The 10,371-nt window shown below is 38.0% G+C and overlaps 1 protein-coding gene across 1 annotated transcript; it reads left to right on the forward strand.

Annotated features, from left to right (window-relative positions):
* The first annotated feature begins 1,567 nt into the window (after positions 1-1,567).
* Positions 1,568-7,837, forward strand: gper1 (G protein-coupled estrogen receptor 1). The gene is made up of 2 exons (XM_088090916.1): positions 1,568-1,779; positions 3,286-7,837. The coding sequence occupies exon 2, from the start codon at positions 3,667-3,669 to the stop codon at positions 4,768-4,770; it is 1,104 nt and encodes a 367-aa protein (XP_087947042.1). The 5' UTR covers positions 1,568-1,779; positions 3,286-3,666; the 3' UTR covers positions 4,771-7,837.
* Positions 7,838-10,371: the final 2,534 nt, after the last annotated feature.

Raw genomic sequence — 10,371 nt, forward strand, 5'->3', positions numbered from 1 at the left:
GAAAACCTTAAAGTGCAACCACTGTAGCAAGAACTGTTTCAGCATGTCCAAGCTTGAGGTGAGGGCACCGACAGTGCTGCTGTCAGAGCCCTCACCCCAAGATGTGTGTTCAAACAGGGCTGAAAAGCATTCACTCCACTGGCCTTTTGTTGTTGTTTGTATCACATTCACATCCCTGGAGCTGCCGAACAACACTGCCAAAGGAGCTGCAACCCCAAACCTCCAGGCAATGATCCAGCCTTGGCCTTGACTTCTCTCTCCCCTCTGGGCTGTCTATGGATGAAGTGACCTTATCACCATGTGAAGACTTCTTAGTCACATTCTGTCTTTTGGAGGCAAACTGGAAATTATTGTTGTCTTCCTCAACTGTCCTTTAATCCCTATTAGCTGCCTTTAAGTGATTTCATCCATTTTTAAAATTTCATGACAAAGTTTTTTTCTTTCCCCAGTGCTGTGTTTTATTTATTATTTTTTTTTAGAAAATCCAGATAATAGAACATAAGAAATGTGTCAGAAGGAGTCAATAAGACAGGCTTATACAACTGACATTCCCTCAATGTAAGGAGAAAAGCAAACAAATAAAAGAAAAGGGGGGGTAAAAAATATATATATTATTTTACATATTTTTTGAAAAATACACAAAATAATAATAAGAGGGACAAAAAGCATTAAAAACTAACCAATACCTAGAAAATATTTCATTAAAAAAAGGAAATTCATGAAAAAGAATGTGTATACACACACACACACACACACACACACACACACACACACACACACACACACACCAGGAAACAACTGTTTTTTGTTTGTAGTTTGTTATTGATCATCTGGGAATAAATCTACTTGACCGTAATTATAGATACTGATTGATTATGTGTGTAACTGACAGTTAAATCAATTATATTGTCTCATGTGATTTACTTCTACAGCTATACTTTGATAAGATGCAGCCTGCTCAGTATCAATATATAGGCAGTATGTGTGCAATTATTGCCGGCATCTGCAGTTAATACCTCTCGGCTATCAAAGAGACACTACACTTGCCAAGACCACATCAAATAGGTCTCCATAGCCACAATTTGGACACATAGATTAGTTCAAATTATGTTAATGTTACTCCGGGAGCAAAGAGTCTGTTCTGCTTCCCACTCATTGAGCGTGAAGGCTCACAGTTCTTTAAGCCTGATCTGAATGTAATTGTAGTATTGAGAACGAACAGTAAAAAAGCCAGGGTCTTTTGTTGTGTGTGGGAATCGATAATCGATATAGATCAGTATTTTTCAAACAGACTGATGGAAAAAAATAGGAAAGGTCATGTGCAGTGTGTTTACACAACTCTTAAAGACTAAGAGCAACCCAGGTGAACACACACTGCAAAAAAAATATCAGTGGTTTCCATGACAACACAGCCTGTTTGAGGCCAACTCCACGCTGCTTATTTGCTGTCCAAACTTTCCTTTGTGTTAAAATCACCTCTCAGCCAGTTCAGTTTTCAGATGCTCAACTCACACCCGGAATCATAAACTGGGGAAGAAGAAGAAGAAGAAGAAAAGAAAGAGGCAGAGGAAATCTGATGAAGCATGGTGACAAACCATGGGCGACAGATCATCTCTTTGCCTTTCTGTCTCTCCCACCCTCCTCTCCTCTCCAGACAGGGTTGGGCCAAACAGCAGGTGGTGCAGAAGAGAAGCCCGGACATGGGATTTACAAATCTCTGGCTCTCAGACTTCTGCACCGGACAAGCATGAATGAGCAACAAATACCCACATTTATAAAGTAAGTGCTGCTTTTGACCTCTTTGCTACTGTTTGTGGTTATATAAATTGAGCTTTTAATGTTTTATGTCAATTTTAAGTCTTAAAAATAAGCACAGTTTGCAGTAAAATTAAAGGTGAAACATTAAATATACTGCTGGTAATTTACAGTTAATAGAGTGTGTTTTCACTTTTAGTGTGAATGGGGCAGTCTCTCGCGTCTTGAGTATCTAGTTGCATAATGATTTGTATATTATGTCATCAAGTAGCTCTTTATCTTGCTTCATTACATGTCTGGAGAGGCTGTTTGTAGTTCCCTTGAGAGCACTGTGACATAATCTAAGGTCCCACTGATTTTGTTAGAAAATGTGCAGATCAGAACAAGCTCAACACTTTCAATTATCTGTTTTTAAATATTCTATCCTGACATACAAAAGGGAAAAAACCTTAGGATTCATATATCAAATAGAGTAAATTAAATTTTTGGTAAAAAGATAATTTCTATGACCACTTTTATAGTGAAAGGAATATTTGATTTTGGTTCCTAAAAATTAAAAAAAGAGAAGGTTTAATGCTACTCATGCCGTGATAATTATTATTTAATGTATTGCATGATTTAAAAAATATGGCAGAAATTGTCTATAACATTTCCAGCTTATTCATTGTGCTTTGAAGTGCATGCATGCTGAATGACTTGCTGTGAAGACTATCTGTTAATAAGAATGCATTAATATTGCAGCGGGTTTCCTCTGGAGGAAATAAAACCCTTAGGGCTGTGAATGATTGCCAAAGGTCATGTTTGCCAAACAGAATACAGTCTTTCTATCACCAGGGAAAATCAAAGATTTGGGGCCTGAAAACCATCACTAAGGAAGAGTAGTCAGTGATTTAAAAGCTTCCAATGAAAACAAAGATTTTGAGTTATATACATTCAAAACTGAGCATGGTGTGTGGACTGGGAGCCAGCAAAACAAAGAGGTTTGTTAAATGTTAATGACAAATATGTTTTCATCTCGCCCAGTTAATAGTTATCAAGTCCGGGAGTACCGTTTGGAGTGGGCTCTGATTGGCTGAGGATTTCTACGGAGGATTTCAATGCATCTGTTTAAGCCTGAAGCTTGAATGTTAATGTGTTCACTTAGCTGTCTGCCATCCATTTTAGAAAGGGTGTAGGTTTTGTTTCAACATTAAGAGGGACACAAATATTAAACAGGGGGGTTTTAGGGTCCTCCGCCAGAAAATTTTCAGCATTGAACACTTATTTTCCTGCGCTCTGGTGAAACTTTATGCACCAATTGGTTCATTTTCTGCAATAATTTATGGAGAAACTGTCTTTAATATTGTAAAAATAAAAGTCCTCTACTACTTCATGTTTTTATCGGGAGTCAGAGTTTATCTTTAAAGTTTTTAATAATACGTTTTTTTAAAAAACCTCTTAGTTATTCTATTTGAACTGCACTCTGCTTTTCAAGTTGCTGCCCCTAATTTTCTTTCATCTTCTGATTATCTTTTCTCCTTCTCTCCTCAGCTCGGGTGTCACAGCAATAGTGTCTCCGGCCGCGGCACTCTGAATAAAGATTCACATGGACTTAAGAGTGACAAAGCAGATGACACAAAAGAGGAAAAAGAACTCCGCCCTCTGATCTGAGGACCACAGTTTGTGATGATGTGAGTCATCGGGTTACAAAAGGCCAAAGACGATTTTTGTAAGACATGGAGGCGCTTCTGCTTTGTGTCTGGACTCTATTGGAAGCTGAACCTTGATGTCAACATGAGGTCAAAGACGACATTTTGTTCATCTGACTTGACTCTTGTCAGCGTGCCAACACAGCATCGATGATTCACCCTTTAAAGAGACACAACTGGGAACTAACAGGGTCTGATGATGTAGCAGCTACAGGTGATTTGCATGTGGCCTTTGATTCAAGACGGTCCAATTACAGTCAGTATGGAAGTGCAAACAACGTCTTTGGTCTGGATATATGTTAACAGTACAGAACAACCGAACACTTCATATGAGTACAACACAACAGATTTGACAGAAGACTCAGAGAAATACCAATCGTACATTATCGGCCTCTTCCTGTCCTGCTTGTACACCATCCTCCTCTTTCCTATCGGATTCATTGGAAACATATTAATCCTGGTGGTGAACCTGAACCACAGAGAGAAGATGACCATCCCCGACCTTTATTTTGTCAACCTGGCTGTCGCTGACCTCATCCTGGTGGCAGATTCCCTCATCGAGGTCTTCAATCTGAACGAGAAGTATTATGACTATGCTGTCCTCTGCACCTTCATGTCCCTGTTCCTGCAGGTCAACATGTACAGCAGCATCTTCTTTCTCACGTGGATGAGCTTTGACCGTTACATTGCCTTGGCTAGCTCCATTAGCAGCAGCCCACTGAGGACTATGCAGCACGCCAAGCTTAGCTGTGGCCTCATCTGGATGGCTTCCATCCTGGCCACCCTTCTCCCCTTTACAATTGTGCAGACGCAGCACAGGGGCGAGGTGCACTTCTGCTTCGCCAACGTCTTTGAGATCCAGTGGCTGGAGGTCACCATTGGCTTTTTGGTGCCCTTTTCCATCATTGGCCTGTGCTACTCTCTGATTGGGCGAATCCTCATGAGGGCCCAGAAGCACCGTGGATTGTGGCCGCGGCGGCAGAAGGCCTTGCGAATGATCGTCGTGGTGGTGTTGGTGTTCTTTATCTGTTGGTTGCCGGAAAATGTCTTCATCAGCATCCAGCTGCTGCAGGGCACAGCTGACCCGTCGCAGAGGACTGCTACAACCCTGTGGCATGACTACCCGCTCACAGGCCACATTGTTAACCTGGCAGCTTTCTCCAACAGCTGCCTCAACCCCATTATCTACAGCTTTCTAGGAGAAACTTTCAGGGACAAGCTGCGTCTCTTCATTAAGCAGAAGGCCAGCTGGTCAGTGGTGAACCGCTTCTGCCACCATGGTCTCGATTTACACCTCCCTGTCAGGAGCGAAGTGTCAGAGGTGTGACTGTAAAAACAGAGGGACAATTGTTATAAAACTGATTCCAACAAAATATGCTAAAACATACTTTAAATCAAAGTGATATATCACCCAGTGATATATTACCTCAGCTTTCTTCATCTGTTATTTAGCCTCACCTCATAGCTGTATCAGTTAACCTGCTCACTTTCTGAACAAAAACACAAAAGCACCAAGAATGTACACTCAAAGAAGGATGAAAATGACTTCATGTCTGCATCTGTTTAAGTAGATGATAATGCAAACACAGTACTTAAGCTATTTTCATGTTTATCTGCAAGTTGGATTGTTTTCTTTATGTGTATTTGGTGTGCTATTTCTTGAAAAAGTTAGCTGTCGCCAGCAAGCAAAATGTCATCATCTATCTACCTTTGAAGTGTGGCCTGTGGAGGTAACTAATGGATGGATAAGTATGAGAAGAGACCAGCTTTCATGTACGACACACAGTAATCAGACATTTTCTGGGCATCTCAGATAACCTGTTGAAAAAGCTATTTAAGACTGCGCCACAGCTAAAGTAGCATGCATATCAGGCTGTTTCATCTGCAAGTGAAGGGTCATTTCAGTTAAAACCTACTCGCACTTTTATTTGTATAATGTAAAAAGAAAAATGTACATTTATCAAGAAACTACCATGCACCCACCATCCACGTAAACATCATGACAACCCAACTGCTGTCATCTGTTAAGGGAATATTTAACTCACAAAGTGACAATTTGAAAATCGATTAGTCATGCAGTGTCACCTTGAATTCATAAAAAACCCCATTTTTTTCTGGCATGCCTCCATGGAAAACCACAAACATATTGATTTATTGATTGATTGGGGACCAGCAAAACTACTTCAAAACATCTGTTTAGAATGTCTTACACAAATTGTGCAGTTTTATTCAAGTTTCATGTATCAGCAGCGTGCCCAGTACCTCCAAAACATATGCACTGTAGCTTAAAAATCTCTGACTTAGCAATACTTTGGGGAAAATGCATGTGTTTCAGAAGTGCTGAACCTACGAGTAGATGAAGGAGACTCAGATTATACAGCATGAGTGTGTGAGAGTTTACAAAATAAATGTTTTGACAAAGTTTTGCAGCTGTTTCTGTGAATGTGGACCCCATTCAATCTATAAATCAATATGTTACATTTTCTGTAAAGGCATGCAAGAAAAAGAAAAACAAATTTTCCTTCAAATTATCAAGGTAACACACCATGACTAATAATATACATTTTAAAATAATAATCATAATAATGCAGGACATCACATTTAGTCAATGAAATCAAACACACAGGTAGCAGTGACCTGTTTTTCACTGTAACCACTCTAAGACTGTACCTCTTGCTTTATGCATTTCAGCTAACTTTTTTTGACTGATATATAGCTAAACATTGGTTTGACAGTTCATACAAATGCTATAAAATGTGTTTTATTTTTAGAAATAAATTTTAAAAATCCAATTTTTCCAGGAATATAAAGTGGAAGTTGTTGAGAAATGTGCTTCTTAGAATTAAAAAAAAACAGACAACATCCAGCTAGCAAGTTTTGTAAATGTTGTCAAGTATTACGTAAAATAACTTAAGGGCAATACAGCTACACCCCTTATCTATAACTTGTTATTCTTGATGTTTTGATCGCAGTCATGCTATGAGGTAAAATAAGATCATATACAGTTTTTTAAGATGAATCTTCCAGATCTGATGTCTGAGCTCATATATCTTGAAGTTGATGCAGAAGTCAGTGAGTGCTCATTTCAAAGACGGCTGAGTTATTACCCCACTTGTCAGCTCCAGTTAGCATGATAGCAAAGAGGCAGGTGTTGTTCAGCCAGGAGGGGACGAGACTGAGTAAACACATCATTCAACAATGACAACATGATCCTGCTTAAATCTTTGGTTCCGTCTTTAACAGCTATTACAGTTATAGACAGCATCCCAGACGTAAGTAATGGCCCTGAGATAAACAATTTTCCACGTTAAACGCACGTCATCTGCACATTTATGCCTTGCTTTTCTGTCTGTGATCTTATTCAACCAGTTTTTTTTCAATTAACACAAATTGGAACATATGAAATCAAACATAATTTTATATCATAGACCATTACTGGACGTGCAGATTCTCTTTTCATCATTTCTCACATCGCTTCAGACAGAACAACGTTGCTCATTAACACAGTGATCATGGGTTAATGTGATGAAGACTACCAGGCTGCACAGTTGCAGTTTAAATATGTTAAATTGTATTCCAACAAAGGCTCTGTAGCAGAGGTTTAAACGAAACCTGTCATAAAGTTTTACAGCCCCAAAATGTTTGTGGATCAGTCGAAGCAAACGTTATACATTTTTGTTATGTAATATTGCACTTCTTTCTCAAATTTAATAGTGCTCACAGTTTTGCATTGTATAAAATGTAACAGAGAATGTTCCTTTTTTCATTTACATTCTTACAAAAGGCATGTACAACAGGGTCTGTTCATAAAGAGGTGAATGTATTAAATGACAAAAAGAGTACAGAAAACCCCACCATGCCTCTGACTGAGGATTATATATCAATACATAAAATGTGTGCATTGCCAGCCTGTGGTGGGCCTGAGCTGTGTTTGTGCATGAGGCAGCCGGAGATAATGGCGTGACTGGGAAAAACAGGAGTCCAAACCACAAACTGTTATTCCAGCTGTAACCGTCCCAGCGGCCTGGGAAAGCAGCACTGAGGATTGTGTGAGTGATTGTTTATTAGAGGTCTGCAAAAAATGCAAAACTTGTTGTGGTGCATAAAGATTTTTTTTTGCATTTTATTTCCATTATGCATGTCCCATATCCTTACAGTGCATAAAAGCAAGCATACTTTGCACACTTATATCTCACAAACCTTGACAAAGAAAGGTTTAGGAACACCTTATATATTTGTATTTTGTATGTGGATTTTGTATGTGTAGAAACTGTAATCGTCACAGCACATGCCTCTATCAGAGCCGCCGTGGGCGCAAGGAAAGGGAGACAATAATCCAATGAGAGCTGTCAAGTTTCCTGAGATAAACAAGCAACACCTAAACACCAGAGCCGAGACGCCTTGGGGGCAAGAATCCTCTTTACATCACACATACACACATATGAACACACACATTGAGGGATGCTGTGAGAAGAAGTTGACAGTGGACTGTGTGTACAGCTGAGACTACTGAGGAAGGTTAAAGGTTTGTGATGACTGACGTCACAGAAAGGAAAAAGGGTGTGACTTTTTCCCCTTGCTTACATTTAACATTTCCTCTGGATGATGTTGGATTAAACAATGAGTTTGGGAGCAACAAATCCATCTGGTAATTGAATATAATACAATATATTTAGCTAATTTGTGCAAAATATTGGGCAGATGTTGATGCTACCAAATAATGATGATAAACTAGGGACAAATCCTGCAGCTTTTTACTGTCATAAAAACATAGTTTTACTGGGCTGTGGGTACATTTTTCCTCATTTAACCCCTGCTACTGTTGGCCAAAGACATCAAACTGCAAATAAACACAGAGTGATCACTTCATCAGGTGAAAAACAATGTGATAATGCATGAAAGTGACAGAAAAAAAATGTCTTAAAGTTCTTGCATGGGATTTAGTATCATCTAGTGGTGAGGTTGTGCATTGCAACCCACTGAAACTTACTATGTGTGCCTAGTGTGAAAAGAACTAAGGTGGCTGACACAAACATGTGAATGGCCTTATCTAGAGCCAGTGTTTGGTTTGTCCATCCTGGGCTCCTGTAGAAACAACATGGCAGGCTTTTTGGAATATAAACAGATATAAACGTCTCATTCAAAGGTAACAAAAACGCAACAATTCTTAGTTTTGAGTGATTATGCGTGAATGAAAACTAAATGTTTAGTTTTTGTTCTGAGAGGTGTTGATTCAACTCGATGATAATCCTAGGCGCTGCAGGTATGGTTCTTTCTGTATCGGATTGCATTATGTTAAAAGATTTTTTGAATATTTTGTCTTCTTGTTCCTGTTACATGCTACAAACAACAACAACAAAAACAGACAGATTCTGGTTTATGAGATTTGTAGGCAAACAGTCCGCACTTTGCTTGAGTTGCTTAAAATATGAAAGCAAATATATATTTCCACATAAACGTGAGCACCCTTAAAATGTTTCTTGTGTAAGAAAGGTGCTGGACATTATCCAAGTGTAAGCTGAGTGGGGGTGGGGCATGTCAAAGTAATTACAACAGGATAGTCTAGGGTTTATACATAATTACAAGGCAGTGCACTCGGTGGACCTCAGCAGCTGAATAATGGATTAGAGGTATAATTGCATTTGTAAATTAAAATCCCTGACAGGAAAAAAGAGCTGAATAGAGGAGATCATTTTACCAGATACAGAGGGAAAGAAAGAAAGATCGGAGTTGACGTGGACCTAATCGAATCACTTTTTGTCAAAATATTGTACATTAAAACTATTGAAAACAAAAAATGTATCGTTATAGCACCAAAACTTAAAACACAATTTTGAAAATTCATACTGGAGGAAGAAGATTTGGAATAAACTGAACTCATGGTGTCTATATGTCCTCTGGTGAACCATTAAAAAAAACAAACAAACATAAATACTTAGGCATGGGTTATATTTTCCCAAATAGTTTCCCAAATAGCTTTATTATTATACAACAAAGAATTTCATATTTAACATTGTTTACCTTAAAAGAGAACCTTTTGTAAAATATGTCATATTTTGCCCAAACTCTTGCAGTTAAACTGTTTTAGGTCTAATTGATGTAGCTCACTGGGATATAAATAGCCTAAATTTAAAAAAAAAAAGTTTAAAAAAAAAGAGGATTAGCCTATATCACAATATTTTGAGACACATAGAGAAGCTTCATTGAAATGTTAGACTTTGCACATTTCCTCCAGCACACACATGTTCACCCTCACTAGAGCTGTGATTTTCAAACCTAAATTCAAAGGAAAGTAAGATATTTCCAATTTCTGGGTTTTGGAATTAAAGCTTAATACAGTGTGTGAAAGCTATATTTTTATGGAGGAAATCTTAACCAGATAAATTATGACTCATACTGTTTATCCCACAGTTTCTTTTCACAGTTTGTGTATTGAAAACTTTAAATTAAAATGTATTTGTTTTTTTTTCATTCAGAGGATCATAATTGCAAGCCTTTTACTGAACAAAATAAAAAAAAGTCATTGTGTGCGGGACAGTGATACCATTTCATTGGTGTCTGATCCATTAGCTTCAAGAGTTGAGATGTTCAGCTGGAATAGGCTATAGGCTCTGACTATTTTAGGCCAAAGACAAAAAAATTTTTTTTTTTCTTTTTTTTTCTTTTGTATTTCTCCTCCAGTATTATAGGCTATTTTAGATAATCGACAGCAGTTTGGGGAAATATGATCACCTTTTAATTTTTCTTTTTCTTTTTTTGTTCATTTGCTTGTTTTGATATTTCACTCAGAATTTCAATATGCCAAGTCTACTTTTTTTTTTTTACTGATCGCCCTTAATATCTCTAAACCCCTGGTTGATTTATGTTGTTTTAGTCTAAATATTTTTTTAATTGAACTATTTATTAATGGAAATTGTGGATCAATGGA

This window comes from Plectropomus leopardus, chromosome 18, assembly GCF_026936395.1.
Source record: "Plectropomus leopardus strain MGB_pleo_1.0 chromosome 18, ASM2693639v1, whole genome shotgun sequence".
Lineage (NCBI taxonomy): Eukaryota > Metazoa > Chordata > Actinopteri > Perciformes > Serranidae > Plectropomus > Plectropomus leopardus.

Coding starts and splice junctions, on each gene's coding strand:
- gper1 (XM_088090916.1), top strand. CDS start 3,667: ATGTGGCCTTTGATTCAAGACGGTCCAATTACAGTCAGTATGGAAGTG.